Source organism: Suncus etruscus, chromosome 18 (assembly GCF_024139225.1).
Source record: "Suncus etruscus isolate mSunEtr1 chromosome 18, mSunEtr1.pri.cur, whole genome shotgun sequence".
Lineage (NCBI taxonomy): Eukaryota > Metazoa > Chordata > Mammalia > Eulipotyphla > Soricidae > Suncus > Suncus etruscus.
This window is the reverse complement of record NC_064865.1, coordinates 19,087,610-19,104,923: the sequence shown is the minus strand read 5'-3', so window position 1 is coordinate 19,104,923 and position 17,314 is coordinate 19,087,610. Positions and strand designations below refer to the sequence as shown.

Genomic DNA, 17,314 nt, shown 5'->3' with positions numbered 1-17,314 from the left:
GAGGAGAGTGGGAGGAGTCAGGAGCAACCAGCCAGAGAAGCTGGAAAGAGCCATGTCTAAGTGGGAGCAGGGCAGTGTCATTGCTGAGAGTTAGAGGGAATTGGGGTGCAGAGGGAGGGAAGAGAGGGGCAGATGCGGGGTATAGGAGCAGGAATGACAGTCCCAGGATGAGTGCTGAGTGTCTGTGGATGCTAGTACAGGAAAGACAGTCCTAGGACTGGTGCTGAGTGTCTGCAGAATGATGGTGCAGGCAGGAGAGTCCAGGGCTGAGTAAAGTCTGTAGATGGAGCGTGGTCCATAGCCACAGGTGGCAGAGGAGTGACAGCACATCTCAAGTTTCGGATCCATATATACTCTGTATGGACCAGGCATTAGACATGTATTCTCTATGAACTAGTCATTAAACTCGTGCTTTGTCTGGACCAATCATTAACCTGTGTTCTGCCTGGACCCATCGTTCCCAGAACTTTTAAATATGTGATTGTGTAAGATATGCCTAGAAAAGCATGACAGAGGGCAGCTTTTTATAAAGCTTCTATTCTTTTAGAAAGTCATTGTGAATTTAGAAACCACCGGTGAGGCAAACAGTGATTAGTCAGGGGAGGCCAAGCAAGGTTAAAGGTTTGGTCTTTGCCCTCACAGAGGCCAGAGAGGTCCAGAACAGCCCTGGTCTGTGTCCTGGGACCTACCCAGCATTCCTGGGGGAACCTCCTGCTGCCCAGCAGGTTGGACCCGGGATACTGCCTTTTACTTCAGATCAGCACAGCCTTTAGTTTGCTTCTCCAAGCCCAGATTGAGGCTGGTTTGTGGCATTTGAGATTTGGATCACCAGATTTGAAAATCTGGTGTATTGAGCAGCAGATAGATACTTGGAGAAGTTGGAGCGGTTTATTTAAAAACAAAAACAAAACTTTGGAAACTTGGTCTGTTTCTACTCTTTCCCCATATGTCCAGACGCTCTCCCAAAAGTGTTCGGACTCCGGCACTCAGTATCTGCAACACGGAGTGATTCATTTTCTCTCTCTCTCTCTCTCTCTCTCTCTCTCTCTCTCTCTCTCTCTCTCTCTCTCTCTCTCTCTCTCTCTCTCTCTCTCTCTCTCTCTCACGGAGTGATTCATTTTCTCTCTCTCTCTCTCTCTCTCTCTCTCTCTCTCTCTCTCCCTCTCCCTCTCCCTCTCCCTCTCCCTCTCCCTCTCCCTCCCTCTCCCCCTCCCTCTCCCCCTCTCCCCCTCTCTCCCTCTCTCCCTCTCTCTCCTCTTCACCCCTGGCCGTGGTGTTCAGCTCTGCATTTTTCTTTTCTTGCAGGGATTGAGAGGAGACAAGGGCCCCAGTCAACACTGGGGTCACTGGCATGTGAGCCTGCTGGGGCCTTTGGGGTAGTTGGGCAGCATGATCCCCTTGGTATGACTCTGGTGGTGAAAGCTCTCTAATTGCAGTGGTTGTAGGCATGTAGCCGTGCAGTTTTGGGTAGCTGCAGCTCCAGGTTAGAGGGGGCAGGACAGCTAGTGTCCTTCTCAGGCGTGTGTGAAGAACATGTACCTGGCAGCAGACAGTGGCAGTTACACAATGAAAGTGTAAGTGTGAAAGAGGCAGAAATTCTCACAGGTCTCAGAATTCTGCATGGGCAGTGCCTGGTTGATAGTTAAGAATGATTCTCTGGACTCATTAGTGTGGGTGGTTGCACATCTGCTTGTTGTTTACAGAGAACACGGGCTAATTGATCGCAGAGTCAAACATTCATGAGGCCGGGATCCTTTATATATATATATAGCATGTGTTACATGCACCGTGGCCTTGAGAATTATTCAAAACTGCTCCATCCTGATCTCATACTGAATTAAGCGATTTCTTCCTTGTTCCTGAAGCACAGGCCTATCTTCGCCAATTGGGGCTCCGTCCTCAACCACATCCTGTTTGCTCTTCCTGCCTGTCAAAGGCCGAGTCCTCCTCCTGGGACTATAGGTCAGAGCCATGTTTCCTCAGTACAGTCACTGCTCTTCCCATTCTTTCCTCACTGTCTCCTTGTTCACCTTACTGGCACTGCTATTCAGCCCCTGTCCCCCCCACCCCCCACCTCATCTTCATTCTCCTGGGCCTAGCACAGTTCTCGAGTCTCGGTTAGTCACCTGGATGTGACCCCAACCTTCTAGGGGGTGACAGGCTCAGATGTGACTCACTGCATATGGGAACAGGTGCCACCACTTGGTGGCCTGGCTGGACCCCACCCCCCAGCTGCACTGAGACCTCCTGGGTTAGGAGATGCTCTTATAGTGGGCCTCGTCAGCAGAAAGGGGCCCTTTCCCTGGGGAAGCTCCGTGCGTGCATTTGTGGAGCTGGGAACTGCTATCTGTCTGTCTGTCTGTCTGTCTGTCTGTCTGTCTGTCTGTCTGCCCTGGTCATGTGGAGCCTTTCATGGCCCAGCCTCAGAGCAAGGAGCAGCAGCACAGTCTGCTTGGGGGCCCTTGATCCCAGAGAGTCCAGCTCTGTCACACTTATACACTCACACAATATTACAGTGCACTGACATACTCGCACAGATGCCCACACTCGCACACAGACCAGAGTTCCATTGCTGGGTGTCTAGCTCAGAGTGGAGGTCTGCAGCGTGCCTTGCCCTGCCCCGCAGCCCATGCAGCTACCGGCTGGCATCTTCCACACACTCTGCCCCCACGGGGCTGTCCTCATGTCCCAAAGAGCCTATCTCCTTTCAGGTCTTCCCACGCCCAAGCCCTGTAGTCATGGAATTGAAATGGTGGAGTTGAGTTGAGCCAACAGCAGTGAACCTCAGATAAGGGGCTCTGGGAAATGCTCTGGAAGGTTCTGACACTTCAGGCTCTTCTTTCTGTGCCTGATAAAACTAGAACCCTCTGGCCAGAAGGGCAGTGAGGCACAAATCCTGCTCCCGCTGTAGTCTCCTTCAGTGCTGAGTGTTCATCACCTCCTGGACTCTCCAGTATAGAGTCCTGACCATGTACCTGCAGATCCAGGGGTGGATTTGAAAGTGTGAACATGTGGAAGCCTTGGAAATAAAAACAAAACAAACAAAAAAAAAAAAACATGTCCAGGTCTTCTTCGAAAACCTGTGCTCAAGGCTCGGATGTGCTGTTTGACTTTGGATTCTCCCATGTTATTGGGTGTGGGTTTTGTTGTTGTTGTTAGTTTTTTTTTTTTAATGGAACCACTCAGAGCTTGCATTCACTGCTTCAAATCTAGCAAGAATTAAAAGGGAAGGCTGGAAAATGTGAATTATCTCCCAGTGACTCGTGCACATCATGGAACAAATGGCACCTGAGTGGGCCTCCTTGGAATGAGGGTGAGCTCTGGGAGCTCCCGGGCCTTTTCTCTTGCACTTGCTCACTCGCTCTTTTCTTCAGGCACATTTTCTAGGAAAATGTTGCTTCTGTCAGCACAGCTGGCCTTTTTCTATTTAGACGTTGCTCCGAGGGCCTGCAACTGCAGCTCCAAATTGAGGCAGAGTGTGGACTGGGTGCCAGGTGCACACACAGTATGAGGCTCTCATTGTAAGTGACTTGGGCTTTGTCCTGGACCAGTCCAAGTTTTTGTTTCCGACTCAAGTGGAGTTACCTGCACCTTGGCTCTCCCACAACTTTCCTTGTCAGAAAGGCACCTGTCCCCTTCACAATTCTCCTGCCCCTGTTACTTGGGCACTCAGCTGCTGCCCCCTTCTTTAGGTTTAGAGGAATCTGCTTCCAGAATTTAAAAAAATCATTGTTTTTATACGGGCTGGAGTGATAGTACAGTAGGTAAGGCACACAGCTAACCAAGGTTTGATCCAAGATATCACATATGGTTGATCCCCTGAGGAACATGCCAGGACTGATTCCTGAGCATAGAGTCAGGAATAACTCTGAACACCACAGTGTGTGGCCCCAAAACGACAGCAACATTTATAAGTTCTTATATTGAATAACTATGAGATATGGTTATAAAGTTTTCATGGGTGCGTCTCAGTCCTACAATGTCAGCATCCTTCACCTAGTGCACATTTCCCATCATCACCAGTTCCCTTCCCTCCTCCCCCCACCTGCCTCTATGGCAGTCATTTTTCTTCTCTCTCTCTCAATCTCTCTTCTCTCTTCTCTCTCAATCTCTCTCTCAATCTCTCTCTCTCTCTCTCCTTCATCCTCCCCCCTTTCTCTTTATATGCTATGGCTTGCAATACAGTTACTGAAGGTGTATAATGCACATCACTTTCCCTCATTTCAATACACAGTTCTTTTCCAGAGTGATTGTTTCCAACTCTCATGGTCACAGTGGTCCCTTCTCTGCCTTAACTGCACTTACCTGCTTTTTGTGGCAAGTTTTCTACCATGACTGGTCCTTCTGGCCCTTGTCTCTATTGTCTCTGGGTATTTTTACCATATATATATATATTTTTAATACCCCACATATGAGTGTGACCATTCTATGCCTGCCCTCTCCCTGTGACTCCTTTGCTCAACATAATACTCTTCATATCCATCTACATCTAAGCAAATGTCTGACTTCATTTTTCCTAACAGCTGTGTAGTATTCTACTGTATAGTTGTATCACAGGCTTTCTTTTTATCTACTCTTTTGTTCTTGGGCACTGGCTAGATCTGGGCTATTGTGACTAATCCAGAACCATTTTGTCCTTAGCTTGTGTTTCCTCCAAGAGAAGGTCCTTGGAATCAACAACAGTCTTGCCGTTAGGGACCAATCCCACACCCCCTTCCATGCATCAGAGATAAGTTGCCTGTGAGCTGCAGGATCTGGGAGGAGAGGCACCACCCTGAGCCATCACATTTGCTGTGTCTCCAGTGCCTGGGCTTCCTGCGAGGCTCCTGTCTCGTCCAAAGGCAAACGGGAGACTATAAGATTGGTAATGGCAAAGGTCCTCAGTGATCCTCAGGAGTAAAAGTGTCTTAATTAGGGCACTTGAGCCCAAACTACAATTATACACTTCTGCGTTAATTTGTGTACAGTCAGACTGTCGTGCTGCTCTGTTTCCAAATGAGTGAGAGAGGGCGCCTTGCCACCGCGGGTGCCTGCTCTGCATAGATCCCTCAGCAAAAGCACCTCTCATGGATGGGCCTGGAAAGCCAGGTCAGAAATGCCCGAGATATGTGTGGAGGAGCATGTACAAAGTGTGCTAGAGGTTCTGTTCAAGGCAAGCTTGCAACTGGTGCTCCCCAGTAGTGACTAAGTGAGAGGCACGACTGTAGTCACCCACAGGCAGTATGGGAGGGAGTGGCTGGTTTGGGATCTTCCATCTGGTAGAAGCAAGTCTTTGGCTTGGCTTGACCACATCCTCGTTTGCTAAATTCCATGCACTAGCTCCTTAGTGAGGATGGGAGGAGTGAGTGTTAGAAAAACTTGAGGTTGGAACCTGTTGCAGAATGGAAAAAGATGATCTAGAACTTGGTAACCTCGAGGGAAGCTTAGACTAGGAAGTACATTCTTTTGAGAAGGGTACGAATAAATTCATGGGAATAGAATGATGATGGTGATGAGGCTGCTGCTGCTCCTCATGATGATGATGATGACAATGACAGCAACGACATTGGAAGTAAAGGCAGCTCAGGACATACCCCTGATTTTGAAATTGAGGCTGGGAGAAGCCCTGGCTTCTCATTGGCCCCCACAGCCATAGAGAGTATTTTTGGTACAGGCTGGCTCTCTGGCCAGCTCTGGCTTGCAAAAGCTGTGATCTGCTAAATATAGTGGACATGGACATAGCACAGGCAGCCAAATCTTTTTTAGGTTTTGGGGTCACACCCGCTCTGTAATCAGGAATCACTTCCTGGGATACTGGGGATTGAGCTTAGGTTGGCCACGTGCAAGGCAAAAACCCTCCCCCCGTACTATGGCTCCATCCAAGAGCAAAATCTTGTAGGTGATTTATAATTGTAAAGAAAGCCAAGATTTTGTATAGATATGCATTAATATCCTGCTTATATATGTGTAATAATATGCATATTATATATAATGCATCTTAATTTCAGATTCACAATTAATTCACATTTAATTCCTGCTAAGGAATTTCCAGAAAACAAATTTGTCATTTAAAAAATAAAGGGGGGCCCGAGCAGTGGCACAAGTGGTAGGGCATTTGCCTTGCACATGCTAACCTAGGACAGACCACGGTTCGATCCCCCTGCATCCCATATGGTGCCCCAAGCCAGGAGCGATTTGTGAGCACAGAGCCTGGAGTAACCCCTGAGCACCACCAATTGTGGCGCCAAAATAAAAATGAATGAATGAATGAATGAATGAATAAATAAATAAATAGTATTACTGGTTGGCAAATGAGAATTCTTTATGGTAATCCCACATACGTAAAAGTACATCTATTTTCTGGTAAGCATTAAGGACCTTTTGAGCCCATGGGGAAATGACACTCATTCTAGATAGGGGTTATTTCCAGTCTCTGAAACCCACTTATGCCAGGAGCCCAGGGCACCCACAGAAACAGAGGTGACTCTGGGTCTCCTGGCCTGGATTTGCCCATTTGTAGTTTTTTCAAACATCAAGGTATAGTTTCAAGAAATTGCAGTTTTGTTTTGGCTACCCCCACCCCCACCCCTGGTTCGATAACCCTCCTGCACAAGCCTCGGGACTGTTTATTTTCCTTTTTTAAAGTAAGAAAGTGGTGAGGGAGGAGAAAGCACCTACATAGAGACAGAAAGTCTCCATTGTGATTGTTAGCTTAAGGTCCATGGACCACAGGAGAGTTGAAGGCTCTTGACCTTGTAAATTTTATTTATTCCCTCTTCGCACATTATTTCTGACCGACCCACATTGACGTAATAAAATTTCCCCACACAGTCGGATCAGCCCCACTGTGGCCAAGCATTTGGATTCCTTGCCATGGGGAATTTTCTGTCTCCTGTGCTTGAACAACAGCATTTCATCTTCTGTGGACCTTGAAGCCAGCAGAATTAGTTCACGTGATGGCTCAAATGTGGCTGTTATAAATGTAAGATTTTTCCACTGCCTTTTGCATTCCCTTTTTATACACCGTTTTTCTGGAGGGACACAAATCTGTAGTGAGAAACAAAAAATAAACTTTCTTCTGTGAAAGACAAATTATTATAATATACCTTCTGAAAACTTTTAGAAAGATAGCAAACTGTGGGAATTTTTTTCATTTATTCCAGGTATATGAATAGGACAGTTGGATGGGGCTAGAGCAGTGGTACAATAGAGAAGGTGTTTGTTTACCTTGCACTCAGCTGACCTGAGTTTGGACCCTGACATCCCACAGGATTCTCCTTTGTCCCTCCTCCCCCCCTGGCACTACTAAGAGTAACACCTGAGCAATGCTGGGTGTGGCCCAAAAACCAAACTTGAAAACCCCAAAGCAGTGGATAAAATTTTATCTGATTTTCTTCTAAGCAGTATATATTTCATTTTAAAATACTGTAAGCTATACCTACACATAGTGTAATTTACGTCCCTGTAGGTCCTGCCACAATAACCCATATACAGTACTTCTTGCAGTCTACTATATATTATCCAGAGAAATTTATTTCCTTTAATGCTCCTGCAATACTTGACTGAATCATCCCTCACCCCTTATTGAGGTTGTTTTGACATTTTCACACAAGGCACACTGAATTTCTCACTATACCTCTACACTTTTAAATCATTTATTTTGTTTTATTTTATTTTATTTGGACTTTTGGGCCACACCCGATGACACTCAGGGGTTACTCCTGGCTATGCACTCAGACATCACTCCTGGCTTGGAGACCATAAGGGACACCTGGGGATCGAACCACAGTTCATCCTAGGCTAGCGCCGACAAGGCAGGTGTGTTGTCTCTTCGTGCCACTGCTCTGGCCCCCATTTATTTTATTGGGGGGGGGGAATTATACCCGGCGGCGGCGGCACTCGGGTTACTCGTGACTATGAGCTCAGAAATTGCTCCCGGTTCGGGGGACCATATGGGATATTGGGATTTGAACCACCATCCGTCCTGGATCAGCTGGGTACAAGGCAAATGCCCTATTGCTGTTATCTCTCTGGTCTCATTTATTTTCTTTTCACTTTGCTAGTGAGCAGGTTCCCACCCGTGCCAGGTTTTGAGGTGAAGAGGAATTGTTTCTACCCCAATTTGGGAATCGCCCTAGTTGTGGTCATCTCAGTATGTTCAACAGCTGTGTAGGGGGTTTTGTTTTGTTGGGGAGGGGGGCATACCCAGCAGTGCTCAGGGATTGAATCTTGGCTCTACATTCTGGAATCACTCCTGGCAAGCTCAGGGAACTCTATGGGATGCCGGAGATGGAACCCGGGTGGGCTGCATGCAAAGCAAGTGTTTGACCTGCTTCTATACTTCCACTCCGACCCCAACCAGAGTGAATTAAAATCTCTAGCCCAGATTGATTTCACGAAACCTGAGGCAGGAAAAAGCTTTTCAGCGTCCTTTGACTGTGAGTCTCCCATCTTTACAGTAGAACAGGTTGGGGGTTTTACAGTCAAAGTGATGGGTGCTATTGGGCACAGAGGCCTGAGAGACCCACTCTGGCAGCCTCACTTGCTTTGGGGGTTGTGGGTGCATGGGAACATGAACTGGGCCCCACTCTGGGCATACATAGGCAGACTCTGGGCGCCCTTGTCCTGGAGCCCAGCATGTTGATTCATGTTTCACAACTGTGGTTTGCCCCACGGTGCTAGGGGAAGTCCCACAGATAGCATCTTCAAAGTAGTGATTGGTGCAGGAAACACAGGACCAGAGCAAGCACCTTGTCCTGGCATTTTGATCAGCAGTAGCAGCTTCTGCCCAGAGTTCTAGGCCACCTTGCTCTGTTTCTGCTTGTGTTAGTTGAACTGTGGCTAGAGCAGCAAATAGACAAGATAGACAGCATCTGACAATGTCCACAAGACACTGAGGCTTCCACAAACTGCTAACTCAGAGTGTTTCCTTCCAAGAGGGTTTAGTTCTTTCTGGCTGGGGTGCACGCCACTGCCTCTCTGTTATTCTGTAAGTCACCCTATTTCATAGTCACAGATAGTGTGATGGGAAAGGGTGCAGCGGCGTGTCTAAAGGGATCACAAGTGTCCATCAAAGGGCATGAATTGGCCTCCTAGGCACTCAGGAGCAGGTGCCAGGCTGGCCTCTGGGGGTACCTCGCTGGGCTGATGGTTGGTCACTGTGGCTCCCTCAGGGCTGGACTGTCACCAACTGTCAGTCAGTTCCTCAGTCCCTGCCTCGTACCAAGACTAAGCAAGGGGAATAAGTGGTGAAGGTTATTCCTGATTTTGCTGCTATGCCAAGGTGGCCCTCTACAGCAGTGTGTCCTCTGGCATGTTGTCCTGCTGCAGATTCCCATCCTCACTTGGGTTATACTGGGTCAGGGATTCTGTGAGCCGGAGAAGTCCAGGGCTGAAATGCAGCTGCCTGGTCCAGCTGTGTGAGCAGATGGGCACTGCAACACGTGCTTCCATGCACTCCAGATTCAAGACATGCAAACTTCACTAGAGAGATGGATGGGACATGTCACATGTGTAAACATGGGAGGTATGCAAAGTCGAGGTCACTTGAGTATAGATGGAGAAGTACAACATTGGGGTTGTCTGGGTACAGAGCTGAGTCATGCAAACATGGGTCACACTTTGCACAGCAACAGGCTGGGGCAGTGGTGTGATGGCATCCTGGCATTTTGATGTGCATTTTATGGAAATTATTTGGCTTTGCTTATGGCAGGAACACGAATGGGTTGTGAGAGATGCCACTGTATAATAAATAGTGAAACTGGCTCACGATTGGTTTTCAGCCCAGATTGTTCTTCCATCTGCAGACCCATGAAGGGGTGGTAGTGGTGGTGAAAATCAGTGAGTCACTGGGCCCCAAAGTCAATGATCATTGCCAGTGAGTCTTGAAAATAAAGCATATTGGGCAGAATAGATAGGAACTTTAACTCCTTGCCTGTTCCCCTTTAATGTGCTCTGTTCATTTTCCTTAGAGTATAGTGTATAGAGATAGTATACTATCTAATTCCTTTCACCTTTGTCCATTCAGTATTTTCTAGTGAGTTCATGTGTCTGGAACTGATGAGCAGAATCTAGCCTGGAGTCTACTGGCACCTGATTCTCCAGGCCCTCACTTGGGCTACATTGTGGCATTAGCTGTAATGTCTCTGTCCCCCACCCCCAACCCCAGTATGATGCTGGCCATCCATCTTGCTTTTCCCTCCAGTCCTCCCAGTTAGACCATTTAAAAAATAAATAGATTCTTGGGGCTGGAGAGATAGCATGGAGGTAGGGTGTTTGCCTTGCATGCAGAAGGACAGTGGTTCGAATCCTGGCATCAATATGGTCCCCTAAGCCTGCCAGGAGCAATTTCTGAGCCTAGAGCCAGGAGTAACCCCTGAGCACTGCTGGGTTTGACCCCCCCCCAAATAAATAAAATAAAATAATAAAAAAATAGATTCTCATTGACAACATTCATTGCAAATTTTGATCAGTGATGTAATCCTTGGACAAGAAGGCCCCTTTTCCATTGAATTTCAAGGGTTTCGAGGCTCTTGTAATCCTGAGATTGAAAAGACTGGTTCAGGCCAGTTCTTTCTGCGTATATGGAATTTTCAGCACAGAACGCTTGGGTTTCCATCATTACCTGTTTGTTCACCTGCGACTCACCTTGCTTGTAAGAGAGCCATAATGTTCTTAGGTAACTTGGGTGGTTCGTTTTATTATGCAGTACATTGGGGGTTCATGTGATTGTTGATGCTGTTGTTGGGGTAACCGTGTGTGTGTGTGTGTGTGTGTGTGTGTGTGTGTGTGTGTGTGTGTGTGTGTGTGTGTGTGTGTGTGTGTGTGTGTGTGTGTAGGGGGTGGAGAGAGAGAGAGATTTTATATTCTGTTTTGGTTTTGGGACCTCTCCCGGCAGTGCTCAGGGCACCCTACGAGATGCCAGGGATCAAACCCAGGTCAACCACATGCAAGGCAAATGCCCTCCCTGCTGCTAGTCTATCACTCTGGTTCAGGCCACTTCCTGGCAGGCTTGGGGAACCAAGCTGAGGATTGCCCCTAAGTCAGCCACATTCAAGGCAAATGCCCTACTTGGCTGTGCTATTACTCCAGCTTCACCAAGAAACTGCTTTTGAATGTCAGACTTTGCTGCTTTCCCTTGTACTAGCTTTGTATAAAATCACCAGAATGGTCCACCTGAAAAAAAGTGTATATATATTGGCCCTGGTGAGCAATGAATTTCCCATACCCTGGAGCAGGGGTCCTCAAACTTTTTAAACAGGGGGCCAGTTCACTGTCCCTCAGACCATTGGAGGGTCTGACTATAGTAAAAACAAAACTTATGAGCGAATTCTTATGCACACTGCGTATATATTTTGCAATGAAGAAACAAAACAGATACAAATATAATATGTGGCCCATGGGCCATAGTTTGAGGACCACTGCCTTGGTACCACTCTCAGAATGCTTGGCTGTGTGAGCCAGACCGCTCAGTGGAAGTAGAGCATCTGTGCAGTGCCACAGGGTCCTTCAGGGCACAGGTGGTGGTGGTGGTGGTGGTTGTTAGGGGATGGGAGATGCATTGCTGGTATTCAAATTTGAGTCCCAGGATGTGTAAAAGCTCATGCCCCTGACCACTTAATTGTATCCCCATCCTTTCTGGAATCTTTCAGAAGCCAAGATCTTTCAACCACACTGGCATGTAGGCCAAAGGCACGCCAGTCATAATACCTAATGAACAGTCTTACTGACACCAAGTTTTATTGCTCAGCAAAGCCCCTCCACGTTTGAGGAAATCCCAACCTGTTTGCAACTGAGGTTCCTGCATGTTCTGACTCTCTCCTTTCCTTGTCTCCCCAGATGCCGCCTCAGTATGGACAGCAAGGTGTGAGTGGGTACTGCCAGCAGGGCCAGCCGGCCTACTACAACCAACAGCCGCCGCCTCACCTCGCCCCGCAGGCGCAGTACCTGCAGTCCCAGCCCCCGCAGAGGTACCAAGCTCAGCAGGTCAGTGCTGCCGACCCAGCATCCTTTCCCTGTGCTCATGACCAGAAGATGGTCAGCTCGGTGGCCCCTCTCCCTGTCATGGAAGCTGTCGAAGATTGGAGGGTGGGGGAGACAGTTCCATGTAGATGCTTCTGAACTTCATTGGCTGAAATTGCCTATCATGCCATCTTCCTGTTTGCCCAGTGTTGGGAGTCTCCCACAAAAGCACCACTATATCAAGACATTCTGCACTCAGGAATCACTCCTGGCAGTGCTCAGGGGACTCTTACGGATGCCAGGGATTGAGCCTTGGTAGGTCACATGCAAGACAAGTGCACCTTACCCACTATACTCTGGCCCCATACATGATTGTTTCTGTTTTGTTTTTCTTTATGTTTTGCTCTTTTCTTCGGTGAGACTTCTTAAAGCAAATGGGCTTAACTGTCTTTTCCTATCTTGCTAGTTGACACATACATGGTCAATTTTTAGTTTTTATTATTTTTTATTTTTTGTTTTGGTGACACACTCCACCATGCTCAGGGATCACTCCTGGCAGTGCTCAGGGTACCCTGTGTGATGCCAGGGATCGAGCCCAGATCAGCCTCATGCAAGGCAAGTGCACATTACTTGTTGTACTCTGTCCCCATGCATGATTATTTTTCTTGAGATTTTTTTGGGGTGTTTGTGTTTGTTTTCATGGTAAGCACAACTATATCAAGCTATCATTGCCTTTGGCAGTGTTATTCTTATTAAGCTAGGTTATAAACAGATAATCACCTCAATTCCTAGATATTAAAATACTAAAGGGAACAGTGTACTTGAAGTATATTAAGCTGTTTTTGTTTAAATGAGCCTCGTTAAGTACCCCAGAGGTTATTATGCTCTATATTTCAGTTGCCAGGATTTGTAGAGAAACTACATCTGTATGTGATTCAGTGGCGCATCTTTTGGGGACTGCAGCATGGGGTATGGCAGAGCTGGGTTTCTCTCTGGGTCCTGCAGCCTCGGGCTGAGCTTCTGCTCATTCATGTCAAAGTAATCTGCCCACTCTCTTCTCTCGGACTCTTCTTTCTTTTGGGGGGTTGGGCAGAGTCAGGGAAATGCGTGCCATCGCCCTGTGTGTTTTTCCCTTTATTATAATAATATTAATATCCTGGGGCACCACCAGTGGGGATGCCTGGGCTGATGGTGCTGGCTTGGCGATGCTCACAGGACCCTGAGGCCCCCACTGAGCAGTGCTTGGTGCACCCCTCATATCAGGGATAGCACTTGGGACCTGGCACATGTCAAGCATGTGCTTTATTACTTATGCTGTCTTGTTTCCCTAACCCAGGACTGCTGTTTTTATTGCTTCTTCCACATTTTAAAGCCATAGTTGTTGGGCTGGAGTGATAGCACAGTGGTCAGATTTTCACTTGCACTCAGCCAACTCGGGTTTGATCCCAGCATCCCATATGGTCCCTCAAGCCAGAAGTAACTTATCCCTGAGCATGGCAGGGCGTGACCTCCAAAAAAAACCAAAACAATGAATAAATAAAGCAGTTGTTGCTGCAAAATAAGCCTGTTTCCTCTCTCTGCCCACCATATATATATGCATATATGTATGATATGTATTTTAATGAAGCTTAGTTTTAATCATTCTGCTGATTTTGTAAATACTTTCTTTAGTGGTTGCATTCATTTCCCCTGTGAGGTGGGTGTCTTTAATTTTCTTCCAAAATTTTATGACATTGATTTACCAAGTTGTTCATAATACAGTCCTCTCAGGCATTCAATGTTCCAACACCACTCCCACCACCAGCATGACCCCCCACTAGTGTCCCCAATCTTCCACACTCCACCCTAACCTGCCCCCATGCAAGGCACAGACAAATTGACTTCCTATTGTTTGTTACAACACAAAGGCAAATGGGCTGATCAAAACTTAGATCAACCGGGGTCAATTTGAAGTGATTGTTACATTGCTCCATGGTGTTACTAAAGTTTTTGTCAGAGGATTGACTGGGCTATGGTTGGTTCTAATTAAGCTTCTGTGTTCCTGTTTAGACTCACTAAGTTTGGGATATACTATGGAACTTTCTCATCAGATTTCATAAGATATTGAGGTGTCCAGGATCTGTAGATCTGAAACAAATTTGGAGGCTTGGAAGTTTGATATGTTTTGATACCGTTTGATAAGGTTAAGTTGCAGAGTTGGGCTATTTCTGTTGGAGGGTGTAGGTATGGGGGGTGGCATCGGGCTGCTGTAGTTCATGCAGAAAGGGCAAATCTGCTGCCCTTTCTTCCCCTTCTGAGAAGGCCACAGAGGAATCAGTCCAGACTAGGCTACCTGGGAATTATTGGTGACCCTTATATTCTTTTGGCTATTTGAGTCTCAAAGAGAGCTTGTGACATAAGTATAAGAAAGAGCTTTTGAAATAAGTTTGAATAGCACCTAAATTAAAAAGCATATAGAATTTTTTAAATAGTGTATGTTTTTAGGTTTTGGCATCATGTAGAGGGTGCTGCAGTTACAGTATGCATTAATCCAGAGTTATTAGGTGTTTTCTTAAAATTTGTTGTGGATTTTTTTATCTAACATTTTAATCTCTTTTTCATGTGCAGTGAGAGAAGAGTGTCTGGGTTTTGGCATGTAAATTTACAGACTTTTTCTTTTTTCCAAGAATCTTCAGACCCTTGTGGACATTCTCTATAGACAGAGAAAGTTTTGTCATGTCATGAAATTTTAAAAAGGACTCAATAGAGAGATTGCATTACTTATTTCGCTGGAGCGCGTGAAAATGAATCTCTGATTGTAAAACCAATTTGATTAAGGATTCTGAGTGCCTGTCATTTACTTCAAGAATCCTGGCGCGGAACTTCCTTCCGTGGTGAAGCAGGCACTGATGAAAGCTGCCACATGGCAATTAGTTATTTAATATCCTCCTCGTGGAAGTATTTAAAGCCCTACTACAGGCACAACCCAGTTTGATGGATACTTCTGTGATCTGATTGATTTGCATACAATATTCAGCACAAAAGTTGTATGTATGTACAGAGCTATGATAGAAATTTATTTTTTCAGGGGGCCGGAGAGATAGCACAGAGGTAAAGGCGTTTGCCTTTCATGCAGAAGGTCATCGGTTACCACACACACACACACACACACACACACACACACACACACACACACACACACACACACACACACACACACACACACAGAATTTATTTTTTCCTCTTTTTCGTTTCTTTTTTTAAATCATGGAAATGTCCAACACCCTTCACCAGTGTACATTTCCCCGCCACCAATGTCGCTGTTTTCTTCCCGCCCTCTCCTGCCTGAGGCTTCTCTCTCTCTCTCTCTCTCTCTCTCTCTCTCTCTCTCTCTCTCTCTCTCTCTCTCTCTCTCTCTCTCTCATACACACACACACACACATCTTTCTCACTTCCTTTCTTTTTTATTCCCCCGTTGAGACACTGGTTTGCAATATTGTTTTTTAAGAATATCAAGCATATCATTTTATCTCCTTTCAGCACCTAATTCTTGTCAAGAGTGATCATTTCCAGCTATCTATGATTTTTTTTTAAAGCATGGTCAATGTTGTACATTCTGAGGATGGCCCAGTTTGTTGGGAACTCTTTTTTTTGAGTCCTTACACCTTAATTGCAGAGGTTCTGGGTACATTTTCAATTTTGTTACTCTCTGTATGGGCAAAGGTGCAGAAAAATTGGGCCCACTTAGTAGCTAAGTCAGAGGATCCAACTGTCAGACACGGTTGTGGTTTCCAGGGATTCAGGCATTCCAGAGTATCTCTAGAAAGCAAAGTCTGGTCCTTTTAGGTGTGGTTTGTGCCTCCCCAGAAAAAACAATTCTCCAGATTAAAAACCAAGTAAATGTGGGGGCCAGAGTGATAGCACAGCAGTAGGGCGTTTGCCTTTCATGCTGCCAATCCAGGATGGATGGTGATTCGATTCCCGTAATCCCATATGATCCCCGAGCCTGCCCCGGGTGATTTCTGAGCACAGAGCCAGAAGCCACTGGGTGTGACCAAAATCCAAAAATAAATAAATAAATAAACCAAGTAAATGAGCAGTAACAAGAGAACCGAAGGTCCCTTGCAGGTCCATTTCTGCTCCTGGGATGAAGCGAGTGGAGACTGCTGGCCAGACTCAGATGGGTCAGGATGGTGCACATAGGCCTTGCCTGGATTGGGGGCAACATATGCTGATGAATCCTGGAGAAAAGAGGAAACTGGGTCAGCTGCTCCCAAGAAGCTGGGGATCTGCTAAGGGTAGGAGCCACTGAGAGAATGAGAGTAGGAGTGGGAAGAGGCCAGTATTGGCAGCTGTTTGGTTACTTTGGTTGTGAAAAGTTGACTCTGTCCAGGACCTTCAGCCAGTGCCTGCCTGTGCCTTCCTGCACCTGGCTCCACCTCTCTCCTGCTCCTGTCTCTCTTTCTCTTTCCCTCTCTCCTCCTGGTCAGGTGCCTTTCAGTCCTTGTTTGGACACCGGTCTTCAGATACAACTGCAGTCCTCTCGGTTAGGACTTTTTTCCTCTAGGACTTATATTTTTGTGTTTGTTGTAAAGTTGTGTGTTCTGTCTTTTATTTTTATTGTATTACATTATGATTTATTTACCAAGTTCATAAAACCCGTCATTTCAAGCACTAAGTGTTGTTCCAACACCAGGGCCACCACCAGTGTGACCTTCCCTCCACCAGTATCTCCAGTTTCTGACCCACTACCCTAGGCTGCCTCCATGTAGGCACAAGCACATTTACTACATATTGTTTGTTTTGGCACAAAGGCACAGGGAATGATCACATCTTAGATTCTTAGATAGTTGTGTCTTTAAAAAAAAATTCAATGTTTTATATCTCTGTCTCTCTCACTCTCAGTTTTGGGCCATATCCAGAGTACTTAGACCCAACTCCTGGCTCTGTGTTCAGGGGTCATGCCTGGCCATACTCAGGAAAACAACCATACATGATGCTGGAGATCAAGCTCAGGTGGCCATGTGCAAGGCAATTGGCCTGCCTGTCCCCATTTCCTCAGTTTTTATGGATACACACAGAAATGATGAACTTGTACCTTAGTTATTTTGAACTCTTCAGTTCTGCAGGGTTCATCATTTATAGATTGGCTTTATTTTTCTTGCGCGCCCCCCCCCCCATGTTTTTCGGCAGGCCAGCTTAGTTCTGCAGTGAGTGGTTAGAGATACCCATCTGTTCTTGAGTCCCTCTTATTAAAGAAAAGCATTTAGCTTTAACACAAATGTCGTATTTATTCTTTCTAGAGGGGATTGTACCCCTACCAGTGGGCAAACAAGCTTCTTTTTTTTGTTTGTTTTTTTTGTTTGTTTGTTTTTTTGTTTTTGTTTTTTTTGTT

At 46.3% G+C, this 17,314-nt stretch overlaps 1 protein-coding gene across 1 annotated transcript in view; it reads left to right on the top strand.

The window, feature by feature from the left end:
* ARID1B (AT-rich interaction domain 1B) overlaps positions 1-17,314 on the top strand; it is a 322,235-nt gene that overhangs the window by 102,535 nt on the left and 202,386 nt on the right. The window contains exon 3 of the mRNA XM_049765312.1: positions 11,818-11,964. Within this exon, the coding sequence (XP_049621269.1) occupies positions 11,818-11,964 (147 nt within the window). The remainder of the gene's footprint in view (positions 1-11,817; positions 11,965-17,314) is intronic.